This window comes from Mus caroli, unplaced genomic scaffold, assembly GCF_978045245.1.
Source record: "Mus caroli unplaced genomic scaffold, Mus_caroli_1 scaffold_11, whole genome shotgun sequence".
NCBI classification, from domain to species: domain Eukaryota; kingdom Metazoa; phylum Chordata; class Mammalia; order Rodentia; family Muridae; genus Mus; species Mus caroli.
The window spans coordinates 57811414-57831995 of record NW_028227266.1 but is presented as its reverse complement, the minus strand read 5'-3'; the positions used below and the strand labels follow the sequence as shown (position 1 = coordinate 57831995).

General features: G+C 42.4%; 1 protein-coding gene and 1 long non-coding RNA gene across 2 annotated transcripts in view; both read right to left on the bottom strand.

The window, feature by feature from the left end:
- Positions 1 to 337: 337 nt before the first annotated feature.
- Positions 338 to 5128, bottom strand: LOC147002037 (uncharacterized). The gene is made up of 4 exons (XR_015044537.1): positions 5092 to 5128; positions 4959 to 5000; positions 4798 to 4878; positions 338 to 424 (listed from the first exon to the last, which is right to left on the bottom strand). It is a non-coding gene; the product is annotated as an uncharacterized LOC147002037 (long non-coding RNA).
- A 5604-nt stretch (positions 5129 to 10732) lies between these two features.
- LOC147002036 (uncharacterized) overlaps positions 10733 to 20582 on the bottom strand; it is a 29674-nt gene continuing 19824 nt past the window's right edge. Inside the window, exons 9-13 of the mRNA XM_085828315.1 lie at positions 19814 to 19838; positions 16796 to 16897; positions 14717 to 14781; positions 13926 to 13950; positions 10733 to 10866 (exon numbers count right to left, since the gene is read on the bottom strand). Of these exons, the coding sequence (XP_085684441.1) occupies positions 10733 to 10866; positions 13926 to 13950; positions 14717 to 14781; positions 16796 to 16897; positions 19814 to 19838 (351 nt within the window). The remainder of the gene's footprint in view (positions 10867 to 13925; positions 13951 to 14716; positions 14782 to 16795; positions 16898 to 19813; positions 19839 to 20582) is intronic.

The following is a 20582-nucleotide window of genomic DNA, read 5'->3' as shown; positions in this document are numbered from 1 at the left end:
ATAATTCTGGGTGAGCAAGACAAAATAAATAAATAAATAAATGGAAATTTTTACATTTTAGGTGCATATAGGTATCACAACTTATGTTCTTTTTTAAAGTCTGTGCTGGTCACTTACTTGAAGAAATATTGGAACTTTATTTCATTATACCAGAAATACTGTACAAGAACCAAAGAATAAATTTTGGATGCCGTGAAAAAAAAAAAAAAAGAAAAGGAAAAAAAAAAAAAAAAGAAAAATACTGGTGCCACTTCCAGGATCCTAGGAAATACATGATGAACAGTCACTTCCGATAATATTTTTGTGACCCTGGCCTTTACAGGCTAGGCCATCTCTCCCAGTTAGGAACGGTCTCTTCTCCACATCCTTGTCCTCCTGTTTGGAGGCCCAACGGGAACAGTCTTTATCTCCTCAGAATATGAATCTGAAACGGGAAGCAGAAGAGACAGAGATGAGTTTGTGACCAAGGTTTTCTCACAGTGCCCTGGATGGATCAAGATGTCTTCTTTCCTGCTCTCCCCATGTATGGGGAACATTTCTGCTGGTTTTGATTCTTTCTCTGGGTCTATTCTCAAGCTGGGAATTACAATTCTCAGGGAATTGAACTCTTCCCTCTTGGTGCAGTTCTCCTGCTTGAACAGCTGGTCATCAGCAAACTTCATAACTGCTCCCCAGTGAAAGGAGCAACTGAGGTGACATACCAAGTCTCAAATGGCTGTCTCCCTAGGAATATTTCTATGAAGTGCTCAGTTCTATCTTTACACTGTTAGGCTCAAGTCTATGTGAACACCTTTGTCAGGGAGTCAGGTAGGGCCATGATTCATGAGGCACAAGGTACTCTGACAGACAGATAGCAGGTAAGTGAAGAACTATTAATAAAACACTCACTTCTCTGTCTGAGGAAACACAGAGTAGAGTTTTACTTTAGGTCAAGGAAGCAAAGAGAATAGGGACAAAACGTCAGGACAAGGGAGCCAGTGAAAAAGATCCCAGAGTCTCTTTGGACTGCCAGGCAGAGAACCCAGTGCCACCATAGCCTAAGAAAGCAGAAGGAAGAGGAGACTCAGAGTAAGAGATAATCAGAGAAAGGTGATTGCAGGTTGTCAGGCTCTGGGGGCTAGGCAGGACACACAGTACAGACTAAGTGCATGGACAATGAGAGATTGTGGTCATCACTCTTTATGAGAAGCAAAGCCTATGACATTACTGCAAAGGCTCTGGGAAGACAATGGAGGAAATCACACTCAGCTTACAAACTACTGCCTACAGGACTCAAGAAACACCTCAGAGATTTTCTCAAGAGGAAGACACAGAAGCTCCACAGACACCAAGGGACAGCTAGTGGTCTCAGGCAGCCACGACAATGGGATAGTAGAAGATGGTGGTAGGATAGTTGAGGACTCGGCATGTGTGAGTCTGTGGCCTCAGTTTCAAGGAGAGGTGGTGGCGAAGTGTCCATGTGTTTTAGCTCTGTTAAATACCTACTATGGTTGTGGGGAGGACTCCACAGTCCTCTTCATCTTATGAACTTAAGAAAAATTATAATCCTAAGAAAGATTATTTGAGAAACAGGCTGAATGGGACCCAAAGGCCATATCCCTCATGACTTCCCCAATGAACAGACCATCCCCTAACCCCCTTGCATGGAACCTCCACAAGCCCCTCAAGTTCGCAGAGCACTGGGTGTCAATGAGGTGCAAGCTCTGTGCTCACCTACCAGATGCTACAGTGAGCAAAGGCAAGAGTGCTCTGCTCTGGCTCTACGTGTGTCTTATAAAATGGGGCTACAAGGACCAAAAGGACAGAAAGAAAGCTGCATGTGCTTCTCCATGTATGGACAGAGCACAGTGAGGTCTCCTTGCCTTGGACTGATGGTCCAATCCGTAAGACTCACGTCTCCAGGTTTGTGCCAAGTGTCCAGGAGAGAGTTGTGTCCCCACTAGGTGGGTTCCCTCTGTCACAGGTCAGTTTCCCAAAGTCAAACTATTATGGACACACTTGACTAGATCTTTATGATACACAACGAAGGAGACAGGAGGAAGCGGGTGTGCCGGCACAGACTGTGTTTAAATGGCAGAGCACACAGCAGACACAGTAGAACGCACAGACTGCACTGCTCACGTTATACCTTGAAAAGGAAAAGCTCACGAACCTCCACATATCTCACCACCTTCTCTGCTCCCTTGCCTCTGAAGCACAAGGAGTGACCTGGCTGTTGCTGGGCCTTCTTGCTGCATTACACAGGGATGCTTTGACTTTAGCTCAATCTCTTCCTGCCTCTCAAGGGTAGTTATATCCCAACCTCCTCGAACTGCTTTATGGGAAATAAAGAATGGAGGCCAGCTCTCTCATACCTGCCTGTGCCAGGTGAAGGCATACTAGTTCCCACAATATCAACACCAGTTTTCGTCTGTCATGGAACATACATAGAATTTTCAAAATACCAGTATACAACAATTTAAGCACTTATGCCCTGCTCTGAGTGGTTATCTGCTTCTGTCTCATTGTGTGTAGCTCACACAGCCTCACAACTTCTAGGTGACACCTATACTGCCTTTACATATCACTAAAGGATGTTCACATTTCTAGATGGCTTTAGGGCAGGGATGAGGAGTGATTTGGTTCTCACAGGATGTTGGCCTCCACACTCCATATCAGCATTGGTTCTTTATGCCTTTCACATCACCACAATGTTGAAAATCAGAATTCCTGTAGCAATCCCTACCTAAGCTATGTTACCTCAGACTCTACCTTTTCATGGACTTCTATAGGCTTCAGAGATCTGCAAGCATACATATAATACAGAACCCTTGTATGGTGGTTAATGAGCCCACAGGCTAATGCTAACCACAGAATCTGGAACTATATGTGGTACTTCCACCTTGGCCTTTTCACCTAAGACAATCACAAGCCTGAGTCCATCCATCACTGTGTCTCCTTGACTCCACCCAGGGGATATGCCTAACTGAAGAAGACATGCTAGAGTGCTGTTCCTTGGTGAACACGAATCATGTGGGGTAAATGCTGAGGAAGGTCAGGTATTCGCAAATTGTGTTGTCACAGACCAAATAACTTGGGTATGTAGACAGGCAAACCCACCAGATAATACTCTCTCAAATAGTTGTTCTTCTGGAACCTAACCTTGCAGGCTGGGAAGGGTCTCATTTTAATTTCACATGTACTTGTGTTGGATAGTTATAAACAAAAGCTTAAAAATAGTTCCTAACTTGTCCTGAGTGGGTACTTGGTGTCTATTCCTAACATAAGTCACCACTATTCTATATGTTACAGATTTCTTTGTTTCAGTGAGAACTCAGATAGACTGGGTCCATTGAAATTATATATTAAAATGCCTACTTTAGTTACACGTGGAAACTCTACCATCTTCCATTATTATTGTCTCATAAATATGAGCTTCTGTTTAGCCATCAGCCAACTCAGAGGAAAGTGTTTGTTCTTCAAGTAAAGCTCTGTATCTCCTGAGCTACCCACACAAACACACAGGGGCATAAAGAGAGAGAGAAACAATTGCTTTTTGGGTAAATGTCTAATAGTTTTACATAACATTTTTCACCTTCATTGGCTATGACATTACATATAAAGACCAAATCCCCACAGTGTTTGTAATGTAGATTCCTTCCCTCTGGAATCTCTATACCTTATGGCTTCAGCAAAACGTGACCCATAGAAATGACTAAAGTATGGAATACTGAAAAACGTCAGCACAAGGACATGGGAGAAAATGAGCTTTCATTTAAGGAACTAAATTACATCAAACAGAAGAATGACATTGTCTTCTTGCTTTGGGCATTATATTCCTTTCTGGGTAAAAAGATAACAGATGAAGAATAATTTAGGAACTGTGTCATTTTTGTTTAGATTTCACATTCATGACCTGATGTGGTTAATTCATACAAGGCCATAGACTTAAATATTATGGGTTCTAGTCTGAATGTCAAATGCCTCAGAGCTTTGTGTGTTTAAACATGTACTATGGAGCCAGGAGTGCCTTTTTGGGATGAGCTTAGAATTCTTAAAGATGGAGCCTCCTTGGATGAAGTGAACCACTATGGAGGACCATTAGGCTTTGAAGCAGGCTGCACGTCTGTTTACTCTCTGCCTTCTGATTATGGATTGTGATTACAATGTGACCAGCTAGAACCTGTACCTACAAATTCCTCTTCCCTGTTAGCTTGCATGTCTTCTTTAACATGATTCAGTGATTCACTATAACAACAAGCCACAAAAAATCCTTCCTCCATTTAATTGTTTCTTGCCAACTTATTTTGGCAGAGCAATGAAAAGAATTAAAACACAGCGATCCAGTATTAGATTCTGGTCATCACTTCTGTCCATTTGGAAGACCCTTGAATTGATGTTCTTTCTTCCTCTACCCTCTAAGCAGAAGGAATGACCTAATGATAGCTAGGCAGTTTGTAGTGGTTTGAATATGTTTGGCCCAGGAAGTGACACTCTTTGTAGGTGTGGCCTTGTTGGAGTTAGAGTGTCACTGTAGATGTGGGCTTTAAAACCCTCTTCCTAGCTGCCAGGGAGCTAGTCTTTTCCTGTTTACCCTGGGAGAAGATGTAGAACTCTCACGTCCTGCTGCACAATGCCTGCCTGGACAGAGCCAGGCTCTTGCCTTGATGATACTGGACTGAACCTCTGAACCTGTAAGAAAGCCCTAAATAAATGTTGTTTTTATAAGAATTGCCCTGGTCATGGTGCCTGTTCAAAGAAGTTAACCCCACACTAGGACACTGTTCATAATATGTGACCAGGAACACCATTACCTACCAGTATCAAGTTCAAAGGTGTGCACACTGGTGACACTGCCCAAGTCATTCTCCCTGTTATCCTCATATATGTTGGGGATTTCTGGAAGAAATTCAGTGGATAACTGGATCTGGCCAGCAATGGACTACCAAGACCATCTCTTTGAAGGCTGTTCTCCTTACCCAACTCATTCTCAACCTCGTCATCATCCAAATAATCAATATCTGGAAGAAAGGGAAGGGAAGAGTTGGATGTGACCATGAATACCAGTAACTACTACAATCAAGGTCAAGCTTTAGAGGCTGTTCTTCTTACCCAAATCATCATCAGTGCTGTCTTCAAACATATCAACGTCTGGAAGAAAGTCAACGGAGACAGTGAGTGACTTTTACCTTGGTGACTGTAGTAGGTGAAGCCACACTGCCTCACATAAAAACAAGTTCAACATCCTTTGGGTCATATCATTCACTGAGGACCACAATACCCACCTACTACTGGCACAGAGTAATACCTTCCATATTAAAAATACTGTAAAACATCTTAATTCTTTTGACAGAGGTGCTACAATCTTACTTACACAGCTCCTGTCAATAGTAAACTAGGTACTTGAGAGATGGCTCTAGAGATGAGAGCACTGCTCTTCCAAAGGACTAAGGTTTAATTCCCAACACTTCCATGGTGTTGAAGTTTGGACTTTTGCTATGTATTATACTGCTAAATACTGCCCTCTGAGGACCAGTTACCTGAAGGACATAAGAATCTGAACATAGATGGTCCATCCTTTCATCACAGCTCCGAACTTTGTCTCTGTAACTCCTTCCCTGGGTGTTTTGTTCCCAATTCTAAGAAGGGGCACAGTGTCCACATTTTGGTCTTCATTCTTCTTGAGTTTCATGCGTTTAGCAAATTGTATCTTATATCTTGGGTATCCTAAGTTTTGGGCTAATATCCACTTATCAGTGAATACATATTGTGTGAGTTCCTTTGTGATTGTGTTACCTCACTCAAGATGATGCCCTCCAGGTCCAGCTCACAGTCAGCTATTGGATGGATCACAGGGCTCCCAATGGAGAAGCTAGAGAAAGTACCCAAGGAGCTAAAGGGATCTGCAACCCTATAGTTGGAACAACATGATGAACTAACCAGTACCCCGGAGCTCTTGTCTCTAGCTGCATATGTATCGAAAGATGGCCTAGTCGGCCATCACTGGAAAGAGAGGCCCATTGGACTTGCAAACTTTATATGCCCCAATATAGGGGAATGCCAGGGCCAAAAGAATGGGAATGGGAGGGTAGGGAAGTGGGGGGCGGTATGGGGGACTTTTGGGATAGCATTGGAAATGTAATTGAGGAAAATATGTAATAAAAAAAACAGTGAAAAAAAAAAAAAGAAATATGCCTACAGGCTAGATTGGTAGCCTTTAGGGAGACATTTAGCTTGGTGTGAAACGAATAGTTGTCAAAAGATCTTGAACTGGGTGCCAAAAGATGAAGTGCAAAGCTATGAAAGATTGAGGAAAACTAATCTTATTTAATTTGGCTAACTGTATGACATAACTGAGGAAAAGAGACAACAAACAACAGCAACACCATGTACATTAATAAACCAAGACATCGCTTTCTGCGGATATTGTAAAAAGATTGTATTCGTCAAAAACTTAAACAAAAAGATTTACTACATTCTTAACTTCTACCCCTGCCAACTGAGAATAAGGGTTCTTAGTATTTATTGTCAGATTTGCTTTAATTTGCATTTTCTTGGTATCTAGAACTATAGAACACTATTAAAAATAGTTATTGGCCAAAAAAAAAAAAAAAAAGAATCTGAACATAGACCCAAGTGACACTATGAGACCTTGCCCTCCAAGTTGTTCCTGATTGGTGGGTAAAGATGCCTGCACCCTATAAACTATAGCATATAGCCAATAGATAAAGCTTATAGACATATGGGCAGAATTGATATAGGCAGGCCTTGGGGTTCCCCAGCCTTGGGGTCAGAGTAGAACCACAAGGACAGGAAGAAGGGGTAGAGAGAGGGAGAAGCTCCCATGGGGTATGTAGATCATGGAAACACAGCCATGGTGGTAGACTATTGAAGATATGAGCTGCCCAGATGGAACATGGCAAGGTATAACTTGGGCTTATAGATGCGGAAATAGATTCTAATGGCAGGATGGGTGGATATCTGCATAGATGTAGTGGTGATCGAGGCTTATTATGAATATAAAAGTTGTGTTTCTTTCCTCCAGGAACTGAATGGTCAAAGGCCATGTAGAAGTCCTGGATTGAGATTAACTATTTCTACAATACCATGGTTCTTCATGACCATTTGTTCCTCCAATTTGGGAGGGTTTCATGTCCTCTCTCCCCTCCACTGGTAGGACAGAACATGTAGTGCACCCACATATGTGGGGAGTGGGTGTGGCGGCAGTTCCAAAGGTGCCAGGGACTGCAGCTAAGTCTTATGACTTGCACCTGACTTCCTCATACATCTGAATATAAGCCACAAACATCGTGAGAGCTGCACAGGTGTACCAGGTTACTGGCGAAGCCATTTTGGTGGAGATATGCCCCTGCTGCCCTGATTAGCTGAAGCTGCGTACCTGGTGAGGTGATGTGGCCTGCTGTGAGTGGATGGGAACTGATAGTATATAAGAGTGAGAGACCCAGGGCTCGGAGTCTTTCGCCTACACAAATGGTGAGGAAACCCGGGAAGTAACATCTTCAGGCTCGAGCAAAGACCCCCTGTTACAGGGAGGATTCAGAACTGCATCACGGGGAAGGAGCAGTTAATGAAGTGTTCCCGCAACACAGACTGTTGAGAAGGATTCAACTGCGTGGATTCAGAACTCTTCAGCTGGGGAACAGTGGTACCGGTAAGTAAAAAGAAATTAATGTGAGTCTCTGAGAGGTATGCTTTCTTACGCAGTAGGTCCGGTAATTGTCGCTTGCCTTGATAAGGGTAGCAACTTTTGCAGGAGTACCAGGGAAGCATATCAGAAACAGAGAGAAATGAAAAAGAAGGCATGTGCAGAAATATAAGTAAAATAAGAAATATAAGAAGAGAAAAGTGAAAATAAGCTATTTCAGAGCTCTCCTAGGGACAGAAGGAAAACGGGAGACGTCCTGTTTCCTCTCGGCAGTAACGATAAGGTTCCCGGCTTTGGGACAAGTTAAGGTTCCCAGCTTTGGGACAAATTAAGATTCATGGTTTTGGGACAAGTTAAGGAACTATGATAACCTTAGTGTAGTGATCAACAGATCCTCGCTGTGTAGTTATGCTTTTTTCTCCCATTGACCCTTTGTGGGTAGGTCTGATAATATTGGTCTTGTTTGTTCTGATATATGGACTCTGTTACTGTTTGAATTGTCAGGCAGTCAAGACAGATCAGAAAATCCTTACAGAGCAACAAGAAAGTATATCAGAAGAGGAGAAGGGCTTAAAAAGAAAAAAGAAAAAGGAGACACAGTGTTATCCGGTGGACAGAAAGGACAAAACAAAAGAGCCGAGGCGGAGGAGGAAGGCAAATTGACTTCTGCACCCCCTCCCTATTCCTCCTTGGCAGCTGCCTATAAGCAGACCTTCTGTCTGGAGGTTTGGAGAGAGGTTAGATTCTCCTTGCTGGGATGTCCTATTTTCATCGACCAAGCAGGGCAGAGATATCATGAGCCTCTAGATTTCAAAGTAATCAGGAATTTGGCTGAGTCTGTGCGGACATACGGCTTAACTGCCTCCTATACTGTGGCTCAAGTAGAGGCCTTGAATAGACACTGCATGACGCCGTCCGATTGGGCAGGCTTGGTAAAGGCATGCCTTTCACCTGGGCAGTATTTAGATTAGAAAGCCTTCCTTATTGAATTTACAAATGAACAGGCAGTGGCTAACGTTGCTGCAGGAAATCCAGCATGAGATCGAGATATGCTGCTTAGTCAAGGTCGCTTTGCACAATAACAGACAGGATATCCAGTGCAGGTGCTTGAGCAGGTGAATCAGATTGCCATAAGGGTGTGGAAATCATTGCCCACCGGTGTTGACAGTGTTACAGAACTCCAGAGAGACAATGAGGCGCTGAATCAGGTTAAGAGAGGAGCTCTCTCAATTGGTTTGGGAGAGAGGGTCTGTTTGTGTTTCCTCAGGATCATCAACAACAGCTGCAGGTCCCAGAGTGGCTGACCAGAGCAATTCAGGGCAGGTGGAGCTGTGAGGACGTGGATGATCCTGTGGCTGGGAATGCTCCGGCTAGTGAGAACTGAAGATCTATGTTGGGGCTGTGTTCCTGAAACCCATGTCATTGACGCATTCAAGTGTTTCCTCAATTATTTACATCTAATGCTTCACTACAATTGCCTTTTTTCTATGTTGCTTCAGCTAAAGGGATTGTTGTATTTTCAGATGATTCAAAATATTTCACAGATGAGTGATTGTGTTCAGCTGTATCTACTAAAATTAATGTTACCTGGATTCGAGGGGTGTGGCCTGCCAGTATATCCAAGGGCAATGGCACTATACCCTCTCAACCTAGATGGGCCCCCCTTTCCTTTTTGTAGGAGTGTTCCTGATTCCCTTCCACCTTGGGCAGTGCCCCTTATGTATGGTTGTTATGTGGGGTGAATGGTAGTTGCACTGATCTTTCCCCCCTTAAGCCAGGTGGCAGGAGGAGCCTGGGGTAATGCAAATTTTATTGGAATGGTTCTAATGAGTTTGAAACTTCTGTATTTCAATTTGCTGGAGGAAGGAATGTTTCTTTTCTGGCTATGCCTGTTTGTATGTGATCTCCTTTTGTGTTTATTGTTTAGAAGAATAATGTTAATTGTAGTAGTGATAATTCGTTATATCATTTGGCTGTTGTGACTAGGATGCCTTGCTTTGTACCTTTGCCTTTTCAAGTTACTTTGTTTACAAACTGTCTATCCCTTGCTTCAGGGCTGATGAGCGGGGATGAGAGCCCTGGGATGTATGCTTGTAATAGTGTGTGTGTTGTGTGTTTGGCACATGTGTTAGGTGCAGCATGTGCAGGTCTGCACTTTCGCCATGGTAGCGTAAGCTTTTGCTGCAGTGGAGGCGGGACAATCTCCTCAGATTCGGTTTGCCACTCTAAAAGAAATTATGCTGCATTATGCCATGGGTTGTGAGGCTAAGCACTGCACAGAGGATAGCTTGCTGTTGGCATCCTGTGGAAGGCATGTCTGATTGCATGAAGGTTCAGTGTCCTAGTTTCCTTCCCCCAGGAAAAACGACACGGGAGCTGGCCAAGACCTCTCTGGGTGATGAGCCCAAGGGATGGTTTTGTGTAAGGCCCCTATGCTTGCACACTGGGGATCAGACCTTTACCTTCACCCATGAGGCTTGCTTGCAGCAATTAAGATCTGGCCATAGATTAATCAACATCCTGGCCTTTTGATGCACCTGCCACAAGCAAAACACAATCTCCCCAAGTGTGGCTTGGCATGATAGAGAAGTAGTCAGTGACAGATAAGACTCCCTGGGCATGTCACCAACCTAAGACAGGGATCAAACCAATGCTGTTTGTCTCCCAAGGATGGGTAAGGGACATTGCTGCAGGGGGCAATCTAAGACATTCTCTCTGCCAAAAAAGAAAAAAGGGGGAGATGTGGGGAGCGGGTGTGGCAGCAGTTCCAAAGGCGCCAGAGACTGCAGCTAAGTCTTATGACTTGCACCTGACTTCCTCATACATCTGAATATAAGCCACAAACATCGTGAGAGCTGCGCTGGTGTACCAGGTTACTGGCGAAGCCATTTTGGTGGAGATATGCCCCTGCTGCCCTGATTAGCTGAAGCTGCGTACCTGGTGAGGTGATGTGGCCTGCTGTGAGTGGATGGGAATTGATAGTATATAAGAGTGAGAGACCCAGGGCTCAGAGTCTTTCCCCTACACACACATACATGCAGGCAAAACACATGAAAAGTTAATGGATTAATTTTAAGAATTCAAACATTATTGAATTTTCACAGTACCTTTTGTGGTGCCACAGGTCTTTTCACCTCTAAGCACACTCTTTTTCAGAGGTGTGCCACTGTATTCATGATCCTGGGCCCTTCTGAGGCCCAGTCTATTCAAGAGAGCAGAAACTGGAATGCATTCACAACAAAAACAGGTTAGTTGAATCACATAAAAGGAAGGCTGTCCATTGCTCTGTAGTTAAACGTTTGATCTCATTACTGACTTGCAAGCACATTTGTTTGATTCCCAATGTCATTTCTGGACATCAGTGAACCCTTAAACCCATATAACATGGTCAGTGGAGATGATATCTCAATCCATGTGGATGACATGAGATGGACAAAAGAGCATTTTACTGATTATGCAAGATGGGCAGCATCCAAATGACATTAAGAGCCATGTGAACACAGTGGAACTTGAGCAATTCCTCACTTCTCTGTTCTTGAAACTACATGACCCTACACCTTCCTAAGCACCCCTATTAAGCCTAAGGAGCCTGAAAGAATACATGAACTAAAGTGAATCACTACCACTGAAAAAGGAGCTCTAAGGCCAAAGACCAGAAAAATCAGCCAGAGTCCATAGTTAGATTCAGAGACAGTGTCTGTATGACACCACATGCCAGGTCAGCAGGCAAAGGTAGTTTCTTTTTAGTCTTCACATAACAAGATGTTTTCCAGTTTGTGCACAACATATAATATGGCCAAAAGGAAAGGGTGTTGTTAAGGGACCATCTCTACTTCCTACTTTGTTCTGAGGACACTGTAACACTTATCTTACTAGTGTGGACCAAGTTATCTGACAGAAAAAAGAAACAAGGATACACGGTCCACTTTTCCAACCCTGATTTTGAATGGCCTTCAACAAAAGCTATTTCCTTTTGAAGAAGTGATAGGAGGAACCAGGTTGTTCCTCAAATGTGTAGCATTTGTTCACCACTGTGTTATCCCTCTCTGTGGGCTCTCAGTATAAACTTCTAAAGATCAGGCAACCACACTAGGGGAGGACCTCATTATGATTCTGACTCCAAGTTAATTTAACCTACTTGTCACCCAATGTCTGAGCCCCCAAAAGATACTTCCCCCTTCAATCAACAAACCCTGCCTAGGCCCTCAATCTGAACTGACAAGCCAAGAATTCTGGTGATTTAATGGACTAATTTAATCGGTTATTGTTACTTCCTTGGTAAAAATAGCCCTCAGTGCTGTCTATGTAGCCTCGACTAAATATACCCAAAAGAAGGCAGTGGCTTTAGTAGCTCAAAGTATGCATCGAACCTTGCTTCCTCCTTGCTCAGAGTCTAGTTTCGGCTCTACAAAATCTTCTTTCTGTACTGTACTGATGAGCAAGACACACAGTCTCATTCTTTAACCAAAGTCCTCCTTCCCTAATGCCTCATTATATAAACACACCTTAAGGAAAAGGGCTTCTTAGGAATGATGACTCTCCAAAGCAGGCTGCGTGGATTCATTGACTGCCTGGGCTCCCCATGGTCTTACTTACTATCCTACATGGAGACTGGCCATCACTGAGTGAGAGTACTTTTGGGGGACAAGGTTTAGATCCACTTGAGACATTTATGGTCAAAAGAATGGCTGAGACGAGATCAATAACATCAGGGCTGACTGGAGATCTTAGTGGGCAGGAGCTCAGAGCTGTGTGGGTTTTGGTCTCAAGGTAACGGGTTCCATTGTGCTGAAGTGTTTCATCAGTTCTCTCTAGAACCAATCATGCTGAAGTGAAACCCTGTCCTGGCACACATCCACCATGTCATCTGACCAACAGTTTCCTACTGTTAGAGGGCTCTGACTTACAGTGAGGTTGACTTTTTCTTTTTGTTGTGCAGTTGGTAATTGGTCTGTATCACAACCTGGTCTATTCAGAAAATGCCCGAGACTGAAGATGACATTAAATCCTTGGCCACCCTGAATCTCCTTCTGGAATGCTAGGATTACAAATCTATGTGCTAACACCCTAGTTTCTGCAGTGTTGAGTGTTCCCTAGGCCTCACACATGACAGCCTGGTATTCCAATAGCTGAGCTAAAACAAAACAGGCAAAGCAAAACAGAACAGAACAGAACACAACAAAACAGAACAAGACAAGACACCCTGTATCAGTATACCTGAGTGTATTGGCTAGTTTTGTGTCAATTTGACACAGCTGGAGTTATCACAGAGAAAGGAGCTTCAGTTGAGGATATGCCTCCATGAGATACAACTGGCAGGCATTTTCGCAATTAGTGATCAAGGGGGAAAGGCCCCCTGTGGATGGGACCATCTCTGGGCTGGTAGTCTTGGTTCTATAAGACAGCAGGCTGAGCAAGCCAGGGGAGGCAAGCCAGTAAAGAACATCCCTCCATGGCCTCTGCATCAGCTCCTGCTTTCTGACCTGCTTGAGTTCCAGTTGTGACTTCCTTTGGTGATGAACAGCAGTATGGAAGTGTAAGCTGAATAAACCCTTTCCTCCCCAACTTGCTTCTTGGTCATGATGTTTGTGCAGGAATAGAAACCCTGACTAAGACACTGAGGTATCTGCTATAACCTGCAGCATAGAAGATACCCTCAGTTTTTGACCACTGGAAAAGCCACATTACTATTTACATTCTCTGGAAGTAAGGCTTCTTCTAGGTATATGCGGGAAAGCTGAGAATTCTACATACTTTCTATACATATCTTTATAGAATGAGAGCCAGAGGTTATAGACTGAAGTGTGATCTTTAGCCCACATATCTGGGAACATATTTAGCTCTCATACTCCCTAGCAATCCACCTTGGTGACTTATCTTCCTGTCCTGGCTGGTTCTTCTGTAGCATGGCTTGAAAAGAAATTGATCTACCATACATGGCTGGATAAGCTCTGAACTAATTAACTTAGCAAATGGGCGAACTATGATTTCTTTTCTTCACAAAACTGACACTGTAAATTGGCTTAAAGAGTTAAGTCAAAACACACATGGTCATGTCATTATACACAAAAATCCCAAGGCAACTAAGGGGAAAGAGGTAACTACAGACTCATGACCATGATTTGTCACTTAGAACAGCAGTTGTGATCTCTAAACTCTACTCTAAATCCTCCTTGCCAGCAGGTTGCTCTGAAAACACCTGGAAACCAGACAAAGACAATGAGTAAGTGCACAGTTCTTATCTACAGTGTGTCCTGAGAAAGCCTTCCAGAATACTTACAACACCTTCTTTTCCTCGGTTGGACCTGCAATTTAGAGGAAACACTCTTAAGCCCAGATCATACTGAGTTATGTTTGCACAGGTCTTTGGTTCTCTTGTTTTGCTAGAGAACTACTACACAAAAAGTATGTATTGTTCTGTTTCATGCTGTCACAAAATACCTGAGTCTAGGTATTGTGTAATGAAACAAGAATTTTCTCACTTTTAGCTATCAAGCAGGATCAGGCAAACCTATGTCTTTGTCCTATACAAAAGCTACTTTAAAACTTGGAAGAGAAACATGTTGACAGTCTGATCTTGTGAGAATAATTTCTTCCAAGGAGTGGTTCTTCCTTCTAGTTATCTACTCAAACTTCGTGCTTTAAAGAACCTACTACCTCATTGTCCCTTAATAGGCATCAGAAACTTTTACCAGATCAATATTTAGGGAAACTCATTCCAAGTGTGCTAACCTTAGAAATCTCTGGAGGAAAGTCAAGAGAATAAATGGAGAAAAAAAAGAAAAATTTCATATACCATATGCCTGTCAGCCCTTCTACATCTTTTACTTTAAACAGGTAACTGTTTTCCGGAAGAAGAGCTTTCTGACACTCTCTGTGGAATCTGACACAATTCACAGTCTTCTCTCACAGTGTGTCATGCCATGGGTGACTTGGCATAATTCCCCTACTTCCTGGGAATGTCTGCTGTTTAAGTTGTCAGCATCATCATTTGAATGCTGTATTTGTAAATATATAAAGAAATCGTGGAACTAATTTTCCTATCTTAGGAAAAGGAGGAGGCCATCTTACCACAACTAGTGACGATTTGCCACCATCGTCTTGTGAAGCCTTCATTTGGTTCTGCTCACAGATCACTAGAGGACACAAAAAGACCCTGAGCTCATGGTACTGCTTGATATATACCGAGGGTTCTTAGCTTGAGATGGACAACAGTATATGTATTGAGCCTATATACCTAGCTTTACACATAATGTTATGGTGCATTGTAAAATGATTATCCTTGTATTATTCAAATGCTGATATCTCAGCCCTTATAACTTCTTGCAATCTGGATATGGCATTATAATACTTATTCTAAGACTCTCCTGTCTCGATGTTGCATAAACATTGGTCCCCAGTTATCCTCAGATTGATTGGCCCAATAAAACCTAATCAGCCAGTAACTGAGCAGAAGAGAGACTAGAGCTGGACTTCTGTTCACAGCAGAGAGTGTGGAAGAGAGACGAAGAGAGAATTGGTCTCTAGGAGAGAGCCCAGAAGACACCATGAGAAAACACATGGAGCAGAGAGAGCCAGATCAATACCAAAACGGAAGTATCTTGGGCATATTGCTTGGGAGGTAGCCAGATTACCTTAGAGTATTAGATTAATAACTTCCCAATTACTGTGCCATAAAGCTTATTAAGTAAATCTAATAGTCCATGCCTCAATAATTTGGGAGCTTGTGGGTTAAAGAAAACCAGCTACTTATATGTTTGCACTAGCACTTAGACATGATGAATATACTGAAGAAACAAAGTTAGGCTTCTCCTATACTATCCCACAGATGGAAAAGGAAAAGCAAAGGAAGACCTGAAAAATCAATGAGGAAAAACAGCAATTTCCCTCAAAGTAATATAAAATAATTCAACTTGGATTGGGTAAACTGAAATGATGTTAAGATTAAGTGACAGATCTCTATCATTTCTTCAGGCCATTTTAGAGGGAAGAAAATTAACATTTCTTGACATCTGGATTTTTTTATCCACCACAGATCATGATTAGCACACTGCATTCATTATTGATATGTAATTTTCCATTATATTCAATTATTATTGTCATTATACTTGTGCATGTACATGGAATTTGTGTTAGAGAACATGCCACACATGTACCATGTGTCACAGAACAACTTGGAGGAGATGGCTCTCTCCTTTCACCTCTATGTAGGTTCCAGGAGGCAAGCTCAGGCCATTAGGTCCCAGTTATAAAAGGCAAGCACCTTTACCAATGGAACTAGCTCATCAGACCAAACAGACAAGTTCAATACTGATAGAGTAACATTGTTCTAGAAAAGGGAGAGTACTATGAAACACAGGATGTAATGATGCCAAATTATTTGCACTTTGTTGTATAGTAATAGCTTATTTGGTGGAGACACTTAAAGTTTTCCCAGTGGCATCAATTGTATTCACTGTGTAAAGCATCTGTCCAGGTTCAGACCAGAAAACTGATATTAAAGGGAGGGAGTGCGGTGATTTGGCCCCTGTTGAAGACTGAAGTTTCCTAACACACTTCTGGGGCATGTCCATATCTTCCTCACCATAATAGAATTATCCTCTTGAATTGGAAGCCAGAGTAAACATTTCCTGCATTAAAATGCTTCATGTCAGGTTATTATCTCAAAAACTAAAAGCTACTGAAATAGGATGATTGCATGATAAGTTCTTATCATCTTTTGCCCACTGTTGAGTCTCCTGAATTGGCTTTCTCTGCCTCCCCAGCAGGAGAATCAACACAATTACTCCTAGACTCTGTCATGGAATCTGACCAGAAATGCCACTGCTTGCATGAATGCTTACTTCTCTCACTAGAAATAGTGTCCTCAGTGTTGTGCTCCACGCCATAGATATCGGGAAGGTCAGTGGAGAGATTGACTCACACATAACTGCCTATAGTAGGGGATGCCACTCGGCCTCAGAAAACAACATTTGTCATCTAGTGAGAACCACAATAGACATGGATTGCAGTTCTACAGATGTACTGGGAGGACAAATTTGTCATTTTAAAAATACTGCAAAACAGCCACATTCTTTTCCCAGAGGTGATGCAGTATAAACCTACAACTCACAGGAATAACTCAAACTAAGGATTGAACTTCCACTGTACCTTTAGTGCTGCGTGCCTTTTCCTCGGAATGGAGGGGTTTTGTGTCAGGTTCTTTCTGGGAATGTATATTTTCACAACCCAGTCTTCTCATGATGGCAGAAACTGAAATGCATTTGCAGCAACAACAAAAAGCTAGGTCAGCTGAACTACATTAAAAAAATAGGAACCCTAACTTTTAATAATAGCTGTGCTTAAACACCGAACTTATCTGATTCAGAATTCTTGAAGATGGCAGGCACCAATGATCATTTACTGTACGTAGGACTGGTCAGTCCTTACATGGATAAGCTCTCGATTCATGTGCACAAGGTAATGTTGACAGAACGGTAGTGTAGCAGGGAGATCAGCATACAACTCTCTTTAGGAGTCATGTGAACACAGTGAAATGGGGGCTGTTCCACAGTTCTGCATTCTTAACACTCTGACACTACAATTTCCTGAAGCACTCACAGTATGGTTAGTGAGTCTAAAAATGTAAGTAAATTGAGACCCTTAAAGAATAATACTAGGTCTACACAAGTGCTCTATGGTATTTTCTGGATACTAGAAGAATCAGATAGAAATCCCAGACTGGATCAACAGATCAGTGTTGCATGGCCTCAGAACAGTGGACAATGGTTGTTTCTTTTCATTGTTTAGCTAACCATTGTCTTTTATCTCATGCACAACAAGTACTACCGCCTTCAGTGATGGAGGCTTTCTGTACCTAAGAGTTTTAATCTGAGGACACTGTATTATTACCTTTATGTCCATGAGACCAAATTCCCAAACCAATGAAACAATAAAATAGGGATGGACACTGTATTTTTAACTCACTGACAACAACAGAGACTAATTCCTCCTAAAGAATCAATGTAAGTGACTTTGGTGAGTGGAAAACTGTGGCACGCCTCCCCACCACCCACATGCCATCAGCTCTCTCTCAGTGACTAGACTCATGTTCCAAGTTATTTTAGGTATCATGAGAGGGGTGTAAACAAAGTCCCTTCCCTTCAGCTGTCACACCGTGCTTACACCTCCACATCACCAAACAGAGGATTTAATGAACTGTGCCTGTGCTCACACACTCTGGTGACAACTGCACTCCAAACTGTCTGTGACACCTAAACAAAACAAACAAGGAGCAGAAGCTTCACTAAACCTAAGTTTGCTCTTCTCTGGTTTTGGACATCAATTTGACACAAGTTAGAATCATCAGAGAAGAAGACTCTGTTGAGAAAATGCCTCCATGAGATCCAGCTGTAAGACATTTCCTCAATTAATGATCAGTGGGGCATGGGGAGGTTAGACATGGTGGGTGCTGAGGGCCCAGTCATGGTGTGTGGTGACATCCCTGGCCTGGTCCACCTAGGTTCTATAAGGAAGCAGGCTGAGCAAGCCAGTAAGCAGCCTCTGTATCAACTCCTGCCTCCATGTTCCAGCCCTGCCTGATTTCCTGTCCTGACTTCCTCCAATAATAGACTATGATCTGGAAGAGTAATTCAAATAAACCCTTTGCTCCCCAACTTGCTTTTTTGTCATGATATTTTATGGCAACAATAGACCCCCTAACTATGACATCTAGTCACTGCTTCCTCTTCACAGTCCAGTTAGCACAGGAAAACTCTTGTGGCCACATGCAGTACAATGGCAGGGTACACACAGACTGCCTCCTGAACTAAAACCTTCCTGGGCTATCACCTGTACACACAGATACACCCTGAACCACAGTCATTTTAGAAATGACCATATCCAGTGCTGACTGGATAATCCACTGAGTGCATAGACTCTCTGAGTTCTCAGTCATCATTCAGTATGGGAACTGGCCAGAAGTGAGCACAAGTGCTTTTGAGGGACAGAGTCTAATTCATCTGGAAAAGTTAAAAGAATGACTGAGACCAGTGTTGACTGGAGTTCTTAGTGGATAGCATCCCTACACCAGTGTGTAGGGTTTGGAGTCATGGGAATAGTTTGTAGTTATGTTAAAGCACTTCACCAATTCTTTGGGATTCAGATATGTTGAAAGAAAACCAAATTATGATATGCATTCACTGAGTTTGCTGATGTTGAGGATAATATTGTCAGAATGATATGGCTAGGAACAGGTGGGGTTTTTGTCTTCATTTGGTGATGTTGATGATATTGATTTTGATGCTGGTGGTGTCGTAATAATAATTAACGTTTTCGGGCATTGTCTCATGGCACAGCCCAGACTGATCAGAAAATGACCAAGGCTGAAGATGACAGTAAAATCTACTACCTCACATCCCTTCTAGTACAGTAGGACTACAAACCTACATGCCAACACCCTTGTTTCTCCAAAATTGAGCATCAAATCTTGCTCATGACAGTCTGGTATTCAACTAAATGAGCTGAAAACAAAACAAAACAAAACAAAACAAAACAAAACAAAGAGAAAACCCAGCACACCTGAGCGTCCTCTGTCTTTTTCAGCCATAAATATCTGCAGCCTGATACATAGAAACTACCTTTGGGCTCTACCACTGGAGCAGCTGTGGGGTTCCTTGAGCTCTGCATAGCCTAGACTTGTTTGGGTTTTTTTATGAAGAGGTAGGACTCTTCTATATTGGATACCCCTGTCTTGATGACTTGATAAATGGAAGTTATATCTAGGAATGTCACCTTTATGCCTGAATCATGGTTGGTTCTTCTGTACCAGGGTATGCTGACAAATGACTCCACCAAACAAGCTATGATGAGTTCAACTAAGTAATATAGGTAAAGCATGGTCTCTCATTTTTGTTCATTTACAAAATTGGCTGAAAATTTGGTTGAGCAATTGGGTTATCTTTGGGAAGAAAACACATAATTCAAATGTCACAGCAACTAGGGTAAATGAGGGAATGACATACAAATGACCATGATGACTCTCTTGGGGTATCATTGGTGGTTTTAAGCTAAATTCACAATCTTATTGCCAGAAGACATCTTTGAAATAGTGGAAAACAAGACAAAGACAAGTGTGTACACTGTTCTTATCTAAAGTGTGTCCTAAGAAAGTAATTCCACAATACATACAGCATCTCCACCTCTGTGACCGGACCTGAAATTTAGAGAAAACACTCTTAGAGCCCGATCATAATCAGTTATGTTTGCACAGGTCTTTGATTTTCCAGTGTCTCTGGGAAGTGGTAAGCAGGACTGGAAAGAATAGCCATGTCATAGATTCTATATTAGTCTGTTTTATGATAGTCTTATGAAACACCTGAGGTTGGGTACTGTATCAAGAAAATAAGTAATTCTTTACACTTTTGCCCATTTAGCCCAGGTCAGGCAAACCTATCCTCTTTTCCCCTGCTAAGAATTCCCTCAAAGCTACTTTGAAACATGGGAAACATGAGAGGGAAACATTATGACAACCTGGTGCTCTGAGATGAATCCCTTATAAGGAGTGCCTCTGCAGCCCAATTATCTACTCCTACTTTATACTTGAAAGTCTCACTGCCTCAATGTTCTTTAATGGACCTCAGAATCTTCTGCCACATCAATATTTGTGGAAACTCCTCCAACTGTGTTAATCTTAGAAGACGCCCAGCAGAAAGGCAAGACAACAGTTGCAGAGCAGAAGAAACAGGAACTTTCCCCATACAATAGGCTGTCAGCTTCTTATACCTATGTTCATCTAAACGGGAAATAGTTGGCAGGAGACCTCCCTGACATGAACTATGGCACCTGACATGACTTATACTTCCCTATCATGCTGTGTCATATCATGGGTGACTTAGTTCTTCTTCCTATGTAAATACTTAATACCCATAGTGTGTGAGTGGTTTTATTACTGAGATGG